At 39.4% G+C, this 22,031-nt stretch overlaps 1 protein-coding gene across 1 annotated transcript; it reads left to right on the forward strand.

The window, feature by feature from the left end:
- LOC8065656 (tyrosine N-monooxygenase-like) lies at nucleotides 5,247–7,035 on the forward strand. The gene is made up of 2 exons (XM_002464288.1): nucleotides 5,247–6,254; nucleotides 6,406–7,035. Exons 1-2 carry the CDS (start codon nucleotides 5,247–5,249, stop codon nucleotides 7,033–7,035), a joined length of 1,638 nt encoding a protein of 545 aa, XP_002464333.1.

The raw sequence follows: 22,031 nt of genomic DNA on the forward strand, positions 1-22,031 counted from the left end.
TTGCCGACGGGAAATTTCCCGAGGGCTCTTTGCCGAAGGTAGCTCTCGGCAAAGCCTTTGCCGAGGGTCTTATAGCCTTTGCCGAAGGCATGAGGCCTCGGCAAAGATCCTGTCCGTAGTAGTGACTTTTCTCTCCATTTCTACTTCCAGTTTGCTTTTCTTCCTCAATTTCTGGTCCAGCTTAGCTATAGCATAACAGTGTGAGTAGCTATAGGTTTAGGAGAACTGAGGCTGGCTCCACTGATCAAGGATTCAAGGTGTCCTGCTGCAGCGTGTTTAAGCTACTAGAAGAACGTAGAATGAGACAACAACGGGATATATATAATAGAATATAGGTAACTGTTGACACGTGATCACGTTCAATGTGTTGCCCGGCATTAGCAGGCGATGTTCACCTTTGGCACATGGGCACATGTTCGACCAAAGTGAAAGGCAGCCAACTGGGGGCTGGTTCGGTGCTCCGTTGGTTTGGTTAAACTATACGCATCCACGCGCAGGAGAGGGAGAGTGATGCGAGGCCAATGTCGTTAATTCGTGTGCTGCAGCATGACGACCTGACTAAGAAAGGATAACCTTATTGCTGTCCAAATGGAACACGAGTTGCTACTGCTGTGCCTTCCTGATCAATTGCAAAGGGGCATATCTCGGCCGAGCAGGAAAGAAGACGAGATCAAGCTGTGGTGACGGAGGGATAAGAATGACCACGGAACATGTGATTATTGCCCGACGACTATCGGTGTAGATTATTTTATAACCGGCAGTGATGGTGTCACTGCTAAATTGATCACGATTTTAACTGATATGATGTTACAATAGGCACTAATAGGTGGGCTAGAACTGTCAATTTAAGGCCTTGTTTAGATCCAAAATTTTTTTAGATTTTGACACTGTAGCACTTTCGTTTTTATTTGACAAACATTATCCAATCATGGAGCAACTAGGCTTAAAAGATTCGTATCGTGATTTACAATTAAACTGTGCAATTAGTTATTATTTTTATCTATATTTAATATTTCATACATGTGCCACAAGATTCGATGTGACAGAGAATCTTATAAAGTTTTGGGTTTTTAGGTGTATAACAAAGCCTAAGGCTACAACCAGCAGTGATAGGCAGTGTCGTATCGCTATGACATGTACCAATCACTATGAGTTTGTGCTTGAATATTGCCGGTGATAGCCTATTTTAAACAAAAAAAATATAATGTTTTTATATGTTGTGTATCAAGATAAACGTCACTACCACAAAACTGAATACCCTTGAGGGTCAAAAACCCTCAAGGAAACCCCTAAAACCGTCAAGAAAATCAATATTGGCGGCTAGCACTCAAAGAATGGCCGCCAAGAGTAGAGAGACAAGGAAGAGTGCCGGCCGCCACAAATCATTTCCTTGAGGGTTAAACCGTCAAGAAAATAAATCAGTGGTCAGATTTTTAGCATCGTCAAGAAAATATAACGACACCCAAGGATATAGGTTTCCTTGAGTGCCAATGACACTCAAGAAAATGTAAGAACACCCAAAAATATAGGTTTCCTTGAGTGCCGATGGCACCCAATAAAATGTAAAAACACCCAAGGATAGATATTTTCTTGAGTGCCGATAACCCTCAAGGATATTCATAGAAAAAAAAGAAACAGTCTCATATTTGTTGTAGCTGAGATTCGAACTCATGACGTGAGATTCCAAGTGAAACTAACTTACCACTACACCACTTAGTCTTTTGTGACCAAGTGAAGGTTTCTTTCTTTTTGTTTTCACTTTAGCGAATCTTGTAATAAATATTTGAGAACCTAAATGATTTCAAATGAAAAAAGTTTGAATTATAAAGTTTTGTATCTCATCGAGTACTATAACTTTGGTTTAGGTTGTATCTCTATCTGAGGTCATTTGAAAGATTCAAAAAAATTAAAGTTCAAAATTCTGATAATTTAAAACATATTTGGACCTCAAATAATTTCAAATGAAAATTTCATCAACTAAGAAGTTGTATATCTCTTCGGCCTCTATAACTTTGATATAAACTTTGCCTCCATACGATATTAGTATGTTACATTTTAGCTTTAAAATAAGCAGGCATCTCAAGCTAAGTGTTAGTATATGCATTCTCTAATGCATAACAACACAAAATTATAACTTTTATTGGATTAATTTACTAACAACAAATATATATCATTTTCCAAACATGTCAAAGGAGCATTTATGTCTATAAAATGCAATATCTAACTAACAAGAATGCAATGAGTTCACTATATCGGTGGTTAAGAGAAATATGACTATAAACTGTTTTTTCCCTTGGCAGCTACAATAATTTACTTGAGGGTTTGCACCTAAAGAAACTAGAATTTCCTTGGTGGTTTCTAGTTACACCCAAGAAAATGTGAATTACCTTTAGTGGTTTATAATAACACTCAAGAAAATATAGAATTACCTTGGCGGTTTCAACTAGCACTCAAGGAAATACAGATTTAACTTGGCGGTTTGGTTTAGCATTCAAGAATATGCATTTTCTTGGGTGTTTTATACAACCCTCAAGGTAATTGTATATCCTTGGGGGTTTAATTTCGCCTCTCAAGAAAATTGCTGGCCCTCAAGGATACTCAGTTTTCTGGTAGTGTTATATCAAATTTTAGAGTTTAAAGAGATCTAAAACTTTACAATTATTGACTTTCTAATTTAAAATGTTTTACATGTCTAAATATTCAATATAAGTTTTCATCAGATTTGAGATGCTTAACAATGTTGAATGAAGATATAGTCAATACCAAAGTTTTAGTATTCAATGCGAACTACACCATTTACAGTGGACAACCTTTCCATTTGAGATCATTTAGAATATCGGATATACAATATAAGATTCAGAATTGTGTAGTTAAAATAATAGCATCAATAGTCTGTTGCGGAGCTCGTCTGTTATGGATGATCGAGAAAGTAAACGTTGACATCATGAGTTTGAATCCTAGAAATATTCTGATTTTTTCCCCCTTATCACTAGCGGACTCAGGGAGTGAATATAGAAGAACATAACTTGGATATCATTAAAAAACTTGCTCCATCTATCATGAAATATCCCTCCAATCCAGAATGATAAACACATTTTTATAGACAAAAAAGTTAAAATTTACAAACTTTAACTATTAGTTAGTCAAAGAATATACAAATTTATGACATAATTTTGTATCAATAAACTTGTATTTAAAGTTCCTATAAAATGGTACGTATTGGTTCCTCAGTGACAACATTCATAAGATATTAAGGATTACATTCATTTTTGTTTGACTTTTGCAAATCAAAATACGTATATTATTCTAGAATTGAATGGGTACATATGATTTCAGTTGTTCTAATAGGTCAAATCATGTTATAAAGTTTGTAGAAAAGAATAGTAATATTCGCATGGTGCAACAATATGATATCACCAAACAGTTAATTTTAGGGCTTTTGTGTATGATAGTCGGGGGCTATAACACATTAGACATTAGATTTTTCTCTTAGGAAAAGCTTATTAGTGTTCTAGTATTGGACCATAACCCAAGTGTTCTAGCTAATATGGTGGGATTAGGCCTCACAACAGCAAGCTAGCGTGACAGTTTCTTTTTCAACTAATGCAGAATTAGGAACTTTCTTGCCTTAGGTTCTTAGGACAATCTCAATGCTAGAAACTATATGCAGTTTCTATACCTATTAATATTAATTTTTATGTATATAAACTATAGTTCCAATGGATAGTTTCTATATAATAATTTTTTATCCAATCACATTCATTCTCTCTCCATTCTCAACCAATCATACCACTTTATGATTTGGATCTCGTGTAGACATGGTTTCTAACTTAGACCCAGTTTCTATGATTTTTGCTCTCTCTCTTCAATAACTACCTTGCCACATCAGCAAAATGCTTAGATGGTAGCATAATTGATGTCTATATAGAAACTATGATAGTTTCTGCATTGGGAGTGCTCTTACATACTCTTTTTTTGTTTCTTAGTGTTTATTTACCCATAAATAATGACATAAGCTCCGATTTCAAAGATATAGCCCTGCGACTTAATTTGTCATGCCTAGAAAACCCACCATATCCAATTAATGTCTCAATTTTGTCTTGGAGTTTGTTTAATCATCTAAATGTAGACTCCACTATGAACATATACATGTGATCTACTCTACAAACATTTCTAAATGTCAGTATTTGCAGATTATGTGCTGAGGTACAAGAACGTGCCAATCACTTGTGTCCACAATATCAAATAGTGAGTTAGGTGTAAGGCTTATGTTAGAAGAATCTACTGAGTGTACATTGAGATCCTTCCAAATGTCCTTGGTTCTCTCATCATCCTCGTCTCCCTTCTTTCTTGTGTAGACCTTTTCCCCTTGCTGCATGGACTGTGCTCTTTGATATCACATTCTACCCTTTGTGAAAGAAGAGGGGTCTTAATTAGTTTGCTAGGTTGGTATTTTCTTCTCATTGCTAAAATAGCCAGCTATAGCTTTTTTTTCATAGGTCTATTGCCAACTGTTTCTCTATTGCCGCTAATAACACTTTGGCTTCCACTATTTGGTTTAGCCATAAAATATTTTATAGCACTATGAATCCTAACCGAGGCAAATATTTCCAGAGGACTACAATATATGCCTATTTACTTAATAAAATATGTATAATAAACCATTGAATATTGAAGATTTCATGAATATGAATGTGCTTATTGTAGCCGTGAGGGATGTTGATTAATTTAGTGAATGTTATGTAATAGACAAAGAGACATTTCCCTCTAGAACCTGAGTATTTGTGTTTATAAAATTTCTTTATAGTTAAATGTGTGTATGGATGTATTGTATTGCACATTATTTACTGTAAACTGCTAAATGAAATATACATAGCTTCCTTTGTATCTGTTATATATTTTTATAGTTTCTGGAGAAGGCCAACGTTGAATGCATGCTTTATCCTACTATTATTTTAAGCATTATAATCGTTTCTTCTTAACGTTTAAGGAGTTCCAAATCAGACCGATCAAAATGGCTAACAGCAACCGGGAGCCAATCCAAGCAGGTAGGGTAGAGAGGGCCTTCATCAAGGAGAAGCACTATATATATGATATGCTGCTCCCCTATGGCTCACCAACAGCACAACAAGAGCATCAACACAAACTTGCAGCCTGCTTGCCCAAACACCACAGACTGTGCTGAACACAGAACCATGTACTTCCCAACACAAATATGTATGATGAGCTCCAACGCATCATCACTCATGGCACTGGCACCTAGCCACGCACATGTCGTCCCTCCATTCACAATACTTTGCACCTTTCTTGCCGTAGCTTTGTTATTTCTCTACCGAACCAAAGCAACAACGTCCAAGAAAACAGAGCTGCACCACCAGGTGCCGCCAGGGCCAGCTGGGTTGCCTATCATCGGCAGCATGCACTGTTTGGTTTCAAAGCGGCCGGTGTTTCGATGGATTCATGGCCTTCTCAAGGACATGAACACCAACATCCTATGCCTCCGCTTTGGAGCCGTCCATGTCGTAGTAGTTGCCTGCCCAAAGATAGCCCGTGAAGTTTTCAGAAAGAACGACGCAGTCTTCGCGTCTCGCCCCTTAACTTCCGCCACTGAATTGTTCAGCTTCGGGTACAAGGGCTCCATCCTGTCGCCGTACGGGGAGCAGTGGAAGAAGATGAGGCGGGTGATCACCTCCGAGATCCTGTCCACATCAATGGAGCGGCGTCTACAGCGCCAGCGAGCTGAGGAGGCCGACCACCTCATCAGGTTCATCTACAACCAGTGCAACACCTCAGATAGCAGCAGCGTCGTCGTCAATGTGCGTCATGTAGCCCAGCATTTCTGTGGCAACATGATACGGAGGCTCATGTTCGGCAGGAGACACTTCTCGGTTGCTGCTGGTGCTGCAGGCAATGGCAGCGGCCCTGGTCCTGAGGAGGTGGAGCACGTGGATGCGCTCTTCACGCTGCTGAGCTACTTGTACAATTTCTCCATCTCAGATTACATCCCTGCTGCGTGGACGTGGATGATTGCTGGCCTCGTTCCTGATGGCCATAAGAAGGCTGCCAAGAGCGTAATGAAGACTATAAACAGATTGCATGATCCCATCATACAAGAGAGGATCCATGAGTGGGATGGTCTTCGCAAACGCGGTGACAAGAGAGAGGCCAGAGATTTTCTTGACGTCCTAGTATCTCTTCAGGATTCACAAGGGCGACCTTTTCTGTCGTTTGATGAAATACAAGCACAGACAGCGGTAAGATATTTAATATTTACTATGTTGCATTCCCAATAGTATTAACTTTCTCTTACTTCTAGATGGTAAAATTTCTAGGGGTTTTATTTCCTCTTTTTATAGTCATTTTTGTCTGTGTTATTCACTATGTCGATAATTGTTTCATGTTCAGGAGATAATGTATGCAACTCTCGGCAATCCATCAAGTGCGGTTGAGTGGGCACTCGCGGAGATGATGGACAAACCGGAGGTCATGCATAAAGCAATGAACGAGCTGAACACTGTCGTTGGCAAGGACAGGCTCGTCCAAGAATCTGACATCCCTCACCTCAACTATCTGAAAGCGTGCATACGGGAGGCCTTCCGCTTGCACCCCTACCATGCTTTCAACCCACCTCACGTCGCCATGGAAGATACCATCGTTTCTGGCTACCTCATTCCCAAGGGCAGCCATGTCCTTCTGAGCCGGGTGGGTCTTGGCCGGAACTCACACGTCTGGGATGCTCCTCTACAGTTCCGACCAGAGCGACATCTGATGATGAATGAGCATGTGGTTCTCACCGAGCTAGATCTTAGGTTCGTCTCATTCAGTGCAGGTAGGAGGGGATGTCCAGGGGTGTCACTTGGTAGCTCTGTTACAATGATGCTCTTCGCAAGGCTTCTGCAAGGGTTCACATGGACCAAGCCTCCCGGCGTTCGTGCAATCAAGCTCATGGAATCTACTACAAGTCTCACACTAGCTGAGCCACTCTTCTTACAAGCTCAGCCTCGTTTGCCGGTGCATCTTTATGCGTCTGTTTAGTCACTGTAGTTTGGAGAGACTTGGGATGGAAATAGGTTAGGTCAACCATTGGTTAATTGACCTGGTCAGCAAAAATAGTTTTCTTTAATTTTTTTAGTCTTCTTTATTTTTTAAATAAACACGGTTGGTCATAACTTGTAAGCATGTCTATGCTTGAGGAGGTCAACGAATATTATATTTTGGAAGTGAAAATATATAAAACTAAAGAAAATCGTAGTTCACTTACAAACTTATTTAATTTGATGCATTACTAATAACCTCAATTTGTTCTTGTAATACTTTCCAGTCTTGTATCTCAAATTTTCTAAAAGTGTCAGGTTCTCTTGGTCATAAAGGGTAAAGCCGGGTGTTTATTTCTTTATCTGAAATAATATTCCTGCGTGGTGATGATGATGTGAATGGGTAAAGTGTGTTAGTGTGAATAATCTTGCATTTGTGCGCTTATTATAGTTTATTACTAGTTTGTCGTTTGTTTCTTGGCGTGAGGTCATATGTTTATGATGGCCATCTACTCCAATGAAAATGGGTGAAGATATGCTAGTATTAATAATCCTGTGTGCTTAATTATGATTTGTTAGTTTCATTTGTCATTGGTGTACGTTGTTGTGCAGTTGTGCACGATCACATGTTTACGCAGAAGTACTGTGCTCCATCTCCATGGCTATCTGCAAAATACATCTATAGGTGGATGGAGCACAGAGAGAATGAGGTGGCTGCTGGGATTGTGGGTGGTGGCTTGGTGGATATATAGTGCAGCGCAGTTCGTTGGATGGGAAAACAGGGTTGTTGAAAATAAAGATAGGTTGTGGGCTAACTAGGAAACAACCATTGCTAGGCTAGCTGGATTGTCCAATATATGATGGAAGGAACTGTTGGAAATAATAGAAATTTAGTGACACATAAATTGATTCCAAAATTGGCAGTAGGAACATAAGAGCTAACAATAGAGAAAAAGTAAACATTCTTACAGCAGGGTAGTCGGGGCTAGGCAGATCGATACAGCTCCTATACCCGTCAACCCGTCAAGGGATAGACAACGTAGGCTTCAGAGACCTGCTCTCGTCAGTGGCGGGATGGAGAAGACGGTGGCATGTATGTCGCACGCTGATCGCCCACCCTGCCTGGCCCGGCGGTGAGTGAAGGCGAGGCAAGTGAGCGTGCATGTTTCTTCCTTTTTCTCTTCTCAATAGCTTTTAACTAAATGAAAATAACTCAACTATTTAAGTTGACCGCCCCACTCCTCTTAGAGTAGCAACGTGGGACTAAAGTTGTCCACCATTCCATACATATGTGAGTAAATCTTTGGGATTTATTTAGAATTATTATTGGGCCATCCCAAATCTTCTACCAGGAACAAGTACATCACCACGTACTGTCCATGACCCATAAGTATCGTTGCACCACTCTACACGTATTCTGGCAATCCAAAACTGACAGAAAGACACAAAAAAGGTGCACAATAATACTAAAACGAGGATCATCACAGATGTCTAATTTGAGACACATCTTTCTCGAGAGTTCCTAGGGTCATATGTATCAACAAGATGTGTTTCCAATGCGCTTGTATCAGAGACCCGTGTTCTCGAGACTCATCTCTGAAGTTATAGAGACGCTTCTCTTATACACCCATCTTAATTTGGAATCAGAGACGTGTAAAATGTTACAGTCGTGTGAACTTTCAGCACGTCTCTCCTATGAGTAATGCAATGCAAGGACGTGCTATCTCAAACCTGCGTCGTTCATCCACTCTACACTGCGCTCAAGTAACATAACATCGGGCCTGGCCATCACCCAAACACACGTACTATATGTCTATATATTCTGTCACCTTTGGTCGGAAACAGGCATACATATATTTTTGAAGAATATAGTTTTACAAGGCAGACTTGGGTGGAAATAGCATCCTGCCTTGGCAATTTGAATCTTCGCCCACATGCATATATGGGCGCCAAGCGACTCAGTAGTCAGTCTTGCACTGCTGGGCATCCATAGATCACACCAACGCAAAACAAGATCGGAGATCTCTCACAATTTTGATATGTTTGGGAGGTTTAATTTGGAACGAAAGAAATGCGAGTATTTTCGAATTATCTCTTGCAGAAAATCAAGGACAAGATGCAATTGTGGATCTCGGCGGGTGCAAAACACTTAGCTAGACATGTACAGCATTTCTGGCCTCATACTTGTCTTTGTTTTTGTGTAAGGCCGGTGGTGTCTTTTCTTTGTACTCTGTTTATCTGGACCTTCTTTTTCTTTAATATAACAGACAACTCTTCTGTTGGTTTAGTTTAAAAAAACAACTGTTTCAGCTCTATCAGTAGAGTTGCTTGTGGATTCAAAGCTGTAACACCCAAAAATTTGGTTTTCTATTAATAGGATTTAATTTGATTTACTGGAATATTTTTGTGAGCATTTAAATTTAGCACTTAAATAATTTCTGTGGAAAATAAAATTCATCATAAGTTTAGTAAACTCGATTGTGCATTCATGCTGAAATATGTTTTATTTTGTGTTGATTTGTTTTGGTTTGTATTTTTTTTGTCCTCAAAATCCTCTTGACAAAGGCTTTGTAAAAACAAAATAGAAGAAAAAGAAGAAAAAGAAAAGAAAAAGAAAACCCCGGCCTGCTCCCTTTCCCCCCGCGCGCGCAACCGGCCCAGCAGCCAGCCAGCACGCCGTCCCTCTTTCTCCTTTGGATGACAGGCGGGTCCTGCGCCGTTTAGTCGCTGACCAGTGGGACCCAGACGGCAGCGTCCCTTTCCCCCTTTCCATCTTCTTCCCCGAGCCGTGAAGGGAGCGGATGCCTACCACCGGTAGGAAATCCCGACTCTCCCGGGATTTTACGCATGGAGATGGAATCCGCCCCTATAAAGTCCCGAGATGTTCCCCGCAATCCTTTTTCCCCACTCGCGAGACTTGAGAGCTCGGATTTCAGCCATTGTCACGGTATCGGATCTCGCCGAGAAGCAAGAACACCGCCGCCGTGGAGAGTCATCCCTTGAAGCTTTTCCGTGGGATTTGATCCATTGCTGAGTTTAGCGCTGCGGTAGCGATCCCGCCAAGATTTTTCTCTCACGTTCTTATGCTTTGGTTTGATCTCATTGGATCGCCGAACTTTGTAGGGACCCGATGTCCGCCATCCTGTGTTGCCGGACTTCCCCGAGACCACCTCGCCTCCGTTTTTCCCCTAGGTGAGCTCGCGGTAACCCCCTCGTGCTCCCATGTTCTCAGATTTGAGTTTGGTGCACTCTAGCACGTTTCCCCATGGTCTCCGGCGAGCTTCTAGCGCCGGCAATGGAGAACCACCGTGCTGGCCACTGTTCTGGCCGGCCATCCCCTCTCCCTCATTGGATCTCATTGGATCGTGGATCAACGATCCAGATTAGAAGATACCTCTTCGCTGGTTTTTATCTTAAAGAGTCCCTGTGTTTTTCTCGTAATAAACCCGCGGTCCAAAGCGCCTCGCAGGAATACGCTTTCTCAGTTTTAAAAACGTATTCCGCGCCGGTTTGAATTAAAATACGTTTTCAGTATTTACTAAATTGCCACTGATTTTGTTTTGGCCATAAAATATTCATGTTAATTTCGTTTTGACCCATTCAAATTGCGTTGGATTCGTATTAATGAGCTCTACATGTTATTAAATTATTTACTCAGTTTGAAACTTTTTAATTTCGTGATCCTATTTAATTACTTTTCTATATAAAAATCTTAGAAAATTCATATATTTTCCGTTTTAATTCCGATTTTTGTGATCTTTACGTTTGTGTGATCGTAGTTCTGCTTAGAACATTTTGATAAACTTTTATCTTTGATTACCACTGTTTGGTGTATTGTTCTAATTATAGCTTGTTTGCTCTGTGCATGATTGACCATTGGAATGCGTGCTGTTGATTGATGATCGAGTTTAGTCAGTGAGCTTTACGTTGGTGATCAAGGTCAAGCTTTTGACGACCAGCAGCAGGCTCAGGAGAGCTTTGACCAAGGCAAGTATAACTGGGGATCATCCTTGTTACCTATACACCATTAATATGATATTTATCATTTGCATGTGTCCACCTTGATGACCTTAGCAAAATCATAGATGATTGTTATCCTGAATTCCTTGTTACCTATTTTGGATATGCATTTGGGTAGTTCTTGCTAGTGCTTGAATATAATCCATGATCTTGTAACATGAATGTTTGATATACAATAAACAATAAAATAAGCTTTCTAGCAACTTGAATATAAATGGTGGAAAGAACTCTGGTTTTTGCTGGATTGATCTTGACCCTCCATAAGGACTTATCCCTTGGCAAAAGCTGGGACAACTCGTACAACCATGAGGGCTACATGGCTCTGGTTTTAGCTCAGTATGAGGACCTTTTTCTAGCTTGTTAGCGGTTACCTTAAATAGCGTAAGAATGGCTAGACACGTTGGGTATAGTACGACCTCTGCCCATGTGTATAGGCTGCGGGTTATGTGCCATGGAAGGGGGGCTCTATATCTGCCTGCTGAGTGAATCTAATGGCATTAACTTGTTAGACGAAACCTTTGAAAGGCTTCATAGTGAACCGTGTCGGCTTTCCTTGGAAGTGAGCTAAGAGGTCGACGGGCCTCGGGCAAAAGGGTAAATCACGACTCATGGGTAAAGATGTACAACCTCTGCATAGTGTTAAATCTAGTATACTAGCCGTGCCCACGGATACGGGCAGCCCGAAAAACTGACGGAATAGATGGACACTGATGAACATGATTAATGATAATAAAAGATGGTTTATTATGTTGTTTATATATGTTATTCTTAATTCTTGTATACAATTGATCATGTGGTTATGAGATTTAAGTTATGCTACCTTGATATTTGCTATCTAAATATAAATATGCTATCCATATATAAAAGCTAAATGCAGTCAAACCAGTGTCAGCTAATTGAGCCTCATGAACCCCTGGTTATACTTGTTGAGTACGATATATGCTCACTCTTGCAATTTCCCCCACACTTCAGGAGTTGCTTTAGGCTTGTGATCAACCAGTCAGTTTGATCCTGTGGAGAGGAGTTAATACCCGAAGTTTGGAGTTGTCTATCCGCTGTTTGTTATCAAAGGTTATCTCTTTTATACTAAGTACGTTATATATTTATGCATTGTCCTTTGATATTACCCCTTATTTGTAGCTATATGTGAGATTTGGTTTCTAAAACTCACATATGGTGCATATCTGGTTTTGTCCTTAAAATCGGGTATTACAAAAGCTAAAAAAGCACTGCTCCAATGAAATAGAGTTGTACGAAATGAGGCTAAGGGCCTGTTTGGCACAACTCATCTTCACTAGTTAAGTAATTTTTTTAGGAAAAAAGATTCATGCGCAACTTTCTAGGTAGAAGCTATTTTTAAAAAGTTGTTTGACAAAACAACTTCACCATTCAATAACTTCATGTATGGATGAAAGAAAGAAATGGGGGGAGAGAGTTAGGATAAGCTACGTTTTCTAGCTTCGTAACTCATGTTTTTGTGAGAGAAAAAAATAGCTTTACCCATAAAACTGTTTTGAAAAAAAGAGTTTGGTAAAAAAAAGCTTATAATAGCTTATGAAGCTGTTGTAAACTGTACCAAACGGAGCATAAATATATATCATCTAGTAAGAATAAACATGGCTAATTTCTAGTAACTAGCGAGATAGTAAAAAATGTTACCGACGCCTGACGGAGAGGAGCAAGCCTGGAAAGAAAAACTAGCTACCTCAAGCAATCATAGGAATTATATGGTTATCCCCAGAAACGAAACAGGCAAGAGCCAATAAAAGATATGACAGAAAAGAGGTGAAGCACTAGACAAAATGGGACAGCTAGAGGTTCAGTCGCAAAGACCAAGCTTCGGGAGGACAACCAAAGTAACACAGAATAAATGAGCCCTCGTATACTAACCTGACTAGACAAATATCTACCTAATGCAAGGAACTGTGCAAGCAAAAGGTGATTAAATAATGCAAAAAATAACAGATTGAACACTGTAGCATGAAAATGATATTGCACAAGCACTGAATCCAGAGAAAATGGTACAGCTACATGTTTAGTTGCAAAAACCACATATTTTAGGAGAACAACCCAAAGTAACACAGAATGAATTGAATGAGCTCTCGTGAACAGCAAGCTGACTAGACAAACATATGGGCCTTGTTTAGTTCCCAGAAAACTTTGCAAAACTTTTCACATTTCTCGTCATATCGAATCTTGCAACACATACATGAAACATTAAATATAGATAAAAAATAACTAATGACACAGTTTATCTATAATTTACAAGACGAATCTTTTGAGTCTATTTGATCTATGATTGGATAATATTCATCACATACAAACGAAAGTGCTACAGTGCCCATTTCCCAAAAAATTTTGGAACTAAACAAAAGCCCTAATGCAAGGAACCCGGCAAGCAAAATGTGATTAAATAAGAAAATGTACAGATGCAACACTATAGCATGAAAATAATATTGCACAAGCACGGAATCGTTGCCTAGCTGCTGGCTGCTGCTTTCAATCGAGCACAATACAAAGCGATGATGGTAGAGCTGCTGTCCCTCCCTGCTGCACTACTGTCGGACGCTGATGTTTGTTAGGCCAGTCACGGGTTTCACGTTCTTAGTTTTTGACACATTTATTTCTTAAAAACTATAGTACAGAATAGTTTCGTCGCTATAAACTCTCTCTATTCCTATAAAATTTATATCATCTCTCCTATTTTAATACAGTGATATGTTAACATATTTAATTTTCATAAAACTCCATAAAACCGGCCTTAAAATGAAAGAAGTTAGAGCTCAACACGGGTCAAGGACAACTGTCTAAGCTGCCACCGCAGAAATGTAACAACCACCGGTTAACATGGGTTTCACTTATACGTCTATATGAGAAAATGCAACAACATAAATATATTAGAAGTACTCACTCCATTCCAAATTATGAGACATTTTGAATTTTTCTAATACATTGATTTTATATGCATCTAGATATAGTGTATATTCAAGTACATAACAAAAGCTATGTTTCTAGAAAAATTAACATATCTTATAATTTAGAATGGAGCGGGTACCTAACAAGAAATGCATCATATAAGAGCAACTCCAGTAAGGGCACCCAAATCAGGCCCCTACTTTTAATTTATGTGTTGACCCCAATTTTTGTTGGGCCAATATTTTAGTTTTACTCTAGCAGTAGCACCCAAAAAGTCCTCTCAAATTCTTGTCAAGAGACAATGACACGTGGAACCCACTTGTCAATGGGCAAACCTTCCTTCCTCACACATAGACCAAGGAGTGAGCACATGGGGGGCCACACCATTGCCATGGGAGGGGAGGGAGGCAGGGAGCCGCCTAGGGGATCTGCCCGCTGCCGAGCCCTCCATGGATCTAGCCATCGTGGAGGGAGCAGCACACGGGGGAGGGGGGGAGTTGCGAGGGAGCAGGGTCACCTGCAGAGTCGCGATCCATATGCCGGCGGAGTCGAGGAGCAGCGGAGGAGCCACAGTCCATGCACTTGGAGAGGAAACCAACGGATGGGGGTTAGGATGTTGGGCCAACCAAAATGGGGTTTGGAGGGTGTATTGGGTGCCCACTCCAAAATAGGAGCTTTAGTAGGGGCCCTGCTGGAGCCGCATTTTTAACCTAAGCTTTCATATTTAGCTATTGGGGCTCAAGTAGGGGGCCCTGCTGGAGTAGCTCTAATAACACAAAAGAGAGGCAACAAAAAATGTTTTTAACAAATAATGTTTCATAGATGTATATTTACGTTCGCAAATGAATACAACTTTAATGTTTAATGTATGCCAGAAAGGAATTCGTATAAATTGGTTAATTCTCAGTTAATGCCATCCCAAAACTGAATAAGTTTTGGTTGACCGACTAGCGCAGAAGTTTTTACCAAATAGATTGTGAAAAAATCAATTAATTAACTTCTTCGATTAAATCAATTTGGTTCGATTCATCGCTTTCGATGAAATTTTACTTGCCCCTAATTAACTCATCAAGCGCAACCAGGCAGCCATCCCAACAACGGCCAGACCGCGTATGCCCATGAAGCAACAGTAGCCAGTAGCATCAGCGCATCCATGTCCTGACAAGTGTCGTCCATACCCCCTGACACAAGATGTGAAAGCAAGGACAAAGGAGCGAAGCTTCCTAGGAATGCCCGGCGTGCTAGGTTTTTTACCATGGCAGCATGCCCATCTAGCAGCACTTGCGTACCCGAACAGGCAGCATGATTGTTCCTCTCCCACCCACTAGGGAACCCATCGCTTTGCTTCCCACTCATCTTCTTCAATGTCCTTCTGCTCCACTGTGCTAGGAATGCTCATATCATACAAATCGAAGACAAACTTATGTGTCAAAGTTATGGAGGCCTAAAAAGGAGTTTGGTTGCTACAACATTTTTTTTTCTCTGGTGCATTTGTATGTCACACAGATTTTGTTATGTTTGTTTACGTATGGATAAGTGTCTTTTATCTGTTGGAGATATATAAAATGTTCAAAATAGTTGGTCGCGAATGAACCTCTGTACTGAACCCCAAACCTGCCTCGACGACCTCGGCATCATCCCGGTCAGCAGAAAGGGAGCTTCATGCTATCGTCCTCTTCTCCGTCCGCAAACACACCATGAACGTGTTGCAACCACCCCGAGCCCAGTAACCCTAACGCCGTGTTGCAGTATCCAGCAACCATGACATCGAGCCAACGCCGACTACTGCCACACCTTGCTGGGTCCTACCTCTATCACGTCGAGCCACATCAATCTCGATGTCCACGATCGTGCCTCCACCGCAAACTGCCTCTACCATGTCAGCCTCTACGCCGATCTCCTACTACTCGTCGCTGCAGCCCTCCTTCCTCATTGCAGCAAGGTCGATCAAACCTCTGAACCCTGTTGATGCCATCCTCGACGTCGACAAATCACTTGCTTTTCATTTCACTCAATTTCATACATCCTTTGTCATCATGTACTTGGTGGTCTACACTTGCCTATCTATCGATCCTTGCTTGTGTCGTGCCTTCGCCACCGATCTACCATTGTGCTCTGGATGTGTGTGCTACTCCTTCATCGGTCGTCAGGTTGTGTTGTGTGGTTTAGTCTTTAATCATTGTTGTTGGTCTATGAATCGTGCCTTCGAGCCAGTTGAGAGAGCGATATGTTGAACATTATGATTGCAAGTTCGTCTCGCTATGGTCTCGTTCCTCTGCTCAAGTTTGGTTGAGAAGATGAAGTCTACACCCGCTGACATCCTACATCAACTCTGATGATTGCCCGTGAAGGAGGAGTCTTCACTGCTGATGCGCTACGTCGACTCTGATGAAGATCTATGTGCATTTCCGCTAGAATAATGATGTAAATAGGTGTGTAAACTAGTGTTGTAATACCTTGTAAACTTGTAATTCTACGATGTATGACTATGATATCAGTTGTTAAATGATAATGTGATAGCTTACTTTCGTGGGCTATCCTATTATAATTCGTATCTATGGATTTTCCCTTCATGGAAAAATCGAGATCGTTACATGTTCTTAAAGATATGGTTTTGGTTTTTCTTCTCTTTTCTTTCTCCCTTTGCTCTTTAGATGGATTTGTGTTCCAATGAGTTTGGGGATATTTTGGGGGTTTTGATATGTGTTAGGACCTCTAAAGGTTGTATGTACCAAGTGCTTTGGGTGAATTCATCATGAGCATGAAAATCCCAATTGGGAGGAAATTTGAGAAAACCTCAACCGCTTTGATGGATTTTGAGATCATGGGAGTTTGGGTGAGTTCTAAGTGTTGATGCTTTGAGAACATCCTATCATCATCCTCTGCAATGCCCCTGCAAAATTGTAGGTTGATCGGAGTTGATTTGATTCAATTTGGGTCTTTGAGTGAATCTTCCCGAGGTGCAGTTTGTTCATACTAGACTAGTTTGGTGTGCACACTGGACTAGTCCAATATTTTGGACCATGGAGTTTTGAGCTGAATTTTGGTGGAGAGTTCCTTAAGGTGTTGTGTGCTTGTGTTTAAAATTTCATAATGTTTGGACACCGTTTGATAGGGTTTCCACTTTTTCTCCTAGATAGGCGTGTTGTACCGGATAGGTCTAACATGCACACAGATCTGGTTTGAATTGTGATTTCAAGTTTTTCGTTGGTTCTTTCTTGTTTCGCTTTCACTCCTTCTCCGGTGTGTTCGTGCTATTGCCTAGGGTTCATCTAGTCACCAGTTGATTTGTGTGAGCACTTCTTGCAGTTTTTGGAGCCTTGGGGTCAGATTTGGGACATAGGCTAAACTCGAAAGAAAACTAGAATCGGCTCCATTCATGTCTGACATGCACACCAATCCGGTTTAAACCTTGAATTCAAGTTTTTCGTTGGTTCTTGCTCGTTTCGCTTCTACTCCTCTGTTGGGTTCGTGCTTTTGCCTTGGGTCCATCTAGTCACCAGTTGATTTTTGTGAGCACCTTTTGTAGTTTCAGAGCTATGGGGTCGGATTTGGGACATGGATGAATTCGAAAGAAAATTAGAATCAGCTCCCATTCACATCCCCTTGGTCACCTTTCTCGGTCCTTCATGAGTTCATGATTTTGCATTGTCCTTCACGGTCACACCAACAATCGATCTGACCTCACCATCAACTGATCCGTAATTGAATCCATGATCCAAGAAAAATTGAAAATAACTTAATATAGATAAAAACTAGTACTTTCTTACCGAAGCCGACAGGCCACATTTGCATTTAGTTCAAAATCCCTAGACAAGCTTTTGTTTAGATGCATACGGTTAATTGTCAGCTAATTAATTTTTTTTAACTTTGAGTCATTTTAGCCAAGTCTTCAACTAAGTTGTCATGTAACTAGTTAGCCAACCCCATCTAATTTGGATTAAATTTTAGTCCTAGCTAATAACTAAACCTAACTGATGAAATGGCTTCGGGCCCTATTTGAATGAAACTATGGGTAGCTTTATCACAATCATGAATTGCATGTTGGACTATGAAGCTATCAATTTGGCATGGGGACTGTGTAAATGTTAGTTAGATTTAAAAAACATATTTAATTAATTCTAAATGTATTGATAACATTTTTTACATACTAACACATATATTAATTGTTTATTTTTCCTTCAAAAACATATATATTGTTTATTATTTTTGTCATATAAAGTATTACTCATTATATGCTGCGTTTTATTAAGGTCCTGTGATTTTAAGTTCACTCTAGGCCACAAACTCCGGATAAGCCCAAGTATTACCCGGAGGTTTGAGACAGCAAAGGTACTTGTTGACACATGTGAGCATGTGGAACGTGTGCACCAGCGTACGACAATATGCGTTGCCAGCGCGTTTGGCACATGCAGAGCAACGTGAAAGGCAGCCAACTTGGGTCTGGTTCGGTGCTCCGGTGGTTTGGTTAAGGCCTTGTTTAGTTCGCAAAAATTTTCAAGATTCCCCATCACATCGAATCTTTGGTCGTATGCATGGAGCATTAAATAAAGATAAAAATAAAAACTAATTACACAGTTTAACTGAAATTTGTGAGATGAATCTTTTGAGCCTAGTTACTCTGTGATTGGACAATGTTTGTCAAATAAAAACGAAAGTGCTACAGTAGTCAAAAACCCAAAATTTTACGAACTAAACAAGGCCTAACTATAAGCATCCACGTGCACACAGGAGGGAGAGTGATGCGAGGCCAAATGTCGTACTACTGCATGTGTACGTGCTGCAGCATGACCTGATGAGTAAGAAAAGGATGTTGCTGTCCGGCCACATTGAACACGATGAGTTGCTGCTTCTGAGTCCTCCTAATCAATTGGAAAGGACACAATTGCCGGACTATCAGTGTTGATTGCTTTGTAACTGGTACATTATTATTGTTGGATTATTATTACCGTCAGCTGCTTTGTAACCGGTACTTACAGTATCTAAGTTTTATTAAAAAAATAATCTTTTCATATAAGGTTGGATCAAGATAAACATTACTCCCTCCGTCCCTAAATACTGCTATTTCTAGGAGAAAATTTTGTCCACAAATACTGCTATTTTTACTAGCATACTCAGTCCATCAGCCCATTTAATTCTCCTCGGAACTTCCGTGGTCCACCGGCCCATTTAATTTCTTCTAGGGAGTAGTACCTTGGCGCATGGTAATTGTTTGAGTCTGTTTCGTTGGCATTAGATGCAGCTCGTTGGAACCAGAGAACCATGGCTTAACGTGCATGATTAAATAGTGGAACCCAAATTATTTGAGGGTAGAATAGTCTTTTGTTTGCCACACTAATCTGTCTGAAATTTGCTAGAAATAGCAGTATTTGGGGACAGAGGGAGTATATCTCAAAATTTTGAATCTCAAAAATATGTGAAATTAAAACAAATATTTGAGATTTTAAATTACTCCAAATAAAAAAAATCCACCAACAGACTTGTAGTCGGGTTGACCATGCAGCTATGGTATTAACTATATAAACATTCAAGGTCATTTGAAAATAAATTTTGAATTTAAAAATCTAAGAACTTAAAAAACATAAACTCTAAACAACTTCAAATAAAATAAATTTTAATATACCATGTCAACATCTGAGGTTTGTTTGAATATTTTAAATTCTAAATTTGAGAATTTGATACTATTTTCAAACTCTAAACGGTTTCATGTAAAAAGCTTCTCAACTAAAAGGTTATAGCTAATGTCGAGGGCTATAATTTTGATATAAACATTGTCTTCATTCAAGTCTATATAGAAAAGTTATGAATTTTTCTATGCAATTATTTAGAGACAGGCCCTTCGAACATCTACTGCTAGTCATTTTTAGAGACAGAAATTTTAAGATTACAATGCAGATCATTTGTGGAGATGGCACTCCATTGCACTCTAAGCAAGTAGCACACTATCTTCAAGTTTGGCTTGAATTCTGAAATTTTTTGTTCAGGTTTGTAGCTCCATTAGCAAAATCACCCCAAACACGAGAGGAACTGTAGGACCAAAAAGGTCGACATCAAAAGCTGATGCTACAAGGTTGGACAAAGGCCAAGTTGCTTCACAGGGTTTGCTAGAAAAGAAGCAAGCAAAGAGGAATGTGAGTAAAGAAAAAACAGAGCAACTTACATCATCCAAGCCTGTAGAGGGCCACAAAAGCAACATACATATAACAACGTCTCGATTTTAGTACAATTAAAAGTAAGCATTTATTGCTTCTAGTTTTCTATTTTTCTTTGTCGTTTCTGAAAATTCATGGTACTATGACAGTTTAGTTTTGGAACATGTCATTTTTCTACCCTAGATGAATATATGAAACACATAGGCTTGTAGTTTGACATGTGGATGGTGTTACAGAATAGGTTTCTACTTCATATGTCATTCTAGGATTAATATGACCATTTCACTTCTCAGATAGAGATGTGTCAATGTAACTAATTCTGGAATTATTACCTATTTAATTAAATTCTTTCACCGCTGCTTTGATAAACACTCCCATTCATCTTTCTTTCCTAATCATAGTCATTCGCCTACCTCTTACAGTAATACATCTGCACACTTGTGTATATACCTTTACTCATTGGTACATGTTTGCACTACTACAGAACAGGCCTTTGGTCACTTGCCCAAAATGAACAATAATCTCGGCCAAAACAGAGTCCGAGACAAAAACATATTTAGTCCCGGTTGTTCTCACCAACCGGGACAAAAGCCAAGCCTTTAGTCAAGTGAGGACAGCATTTGCCAAGTGAGGAGAGCATATATGTATATAGCTGGATGTGGGCATGTTATTTGAAGCAGGATTAACATATGTTTGGTTTCTGGAACATTGATGAAGGCTAGTACTGTGGCGACATAGTATATTTAGATGGATCTATACTTACATATGTATGTAATAGTTGTGATGTGGACACTCTTATAAAGATAGCAAGAAACTTGCATCAGGAATGGGGACCTAAACATCAGGATTTGGGAACATCATTTGAACATAGACATTTGACTATTTTTTACCTCACTGATTGTGTTTGGTTACAGATATAACTATATATGCAAAGGTTAAATGGACTCTACTGTTAACGTGTTCTTTCATTGGTTAATTTCTCGATGGATGCCGTTGTTTCAATTAGTAGTAAATTTCTTCATGTATGAGTTGGTTTTAAAGGCATTTTTTATAACGCCTCGATCAATATTTTAAGGCTTATACAAAATGTCTTTAAAAGGTATATAGGCATCTAGAAAATGCCTTTGTATATTGATATTCAAAGGCATTTTTAAAAAATGCCTCAAAAGATCTTTTGAGTCCTGTTTATAGATGGCATTTTGATGTGTGCCTAAAATGTTTTTGAAGGCATTTTGATGAGTTTTAAAGGCATTTTTAAATGCCTTTTATAAACAGTCATGCTGTAGTGAAATGTGATTGTAGCCGGAGGATGTTGATTAATTTAGTGAATGTTATGTAATAGACATGGAGACATGTTCTTCTAGAACATGTACATGTATTTGAATATTTGTGTTCATAAAATTTTCTTTAGTTAAATATTTGTATAGATTTATTGATATTTCTCATTTTCTGTAAATTGCTAAATGAAATAACTTCCTTCATATTTGCTATAGATTTTTTGTTTGTTTTTGGAGAAGGCCACAGCTAAATGCCTTATCCCTCTATTATTTAAAACATTATAATCAAGCAACTCCAATAACTTGGCTATTCTTGTTGTGGAGGCTATTTTAAATTTGTATAGCAAATATAGTAGGCTTCAACATATGTGTTATCTAATTTTATAAGATAAAACGCTGGTTATTCCTTGATTTTTGGTGACCATATATAGCCAACCACATGTGCTGGCTACATGAATTTGTAAAATAGCGAGAGTTTAGATCTCTTATTTTTTTTTGAAAAGTTTTCTATTTTACAAAAGAGCTAAACAATGAATAAGAGATCTAAAGTCTCGCTAAACTAATTGTTAGCCAAGATGTAAGAGTTGCTCTTACTTAAGGAAGTTCCAAATCAGACCAAGATAAAGGGAGCC

Source organism: Sorghum bicolor, chromosome 1 (genome assembly GCF_000003195.3).
Source record: "Sorghum bicolor cultivar BTx623 chromosome 1, Sorghum_bicolor_NCBIv3, whole genome shotgun sequence".
Taxonomy (NCBI): Eukaryota; Viridiplantae; Streptophyta; class Magnoliopsida; order Poales; family Poaceae; genus Sorghum; species Sorghum bicolor.

Coding starts and splice junctions, on each gene's coding strand:
- LOC8065656 (XM_002464288.1), top strand. CDS start 5,247: ATGGCACTGGCACCTAGCCACGCACATGTCGTCCCTCCATTCACAATA. Junction 6,255..6,405: donor AAATACAAGCACAGACAGCG/GTAAGATATTTA, acceptor TTTCATGTTCAG/GAGATAATGTATGCAACTCT.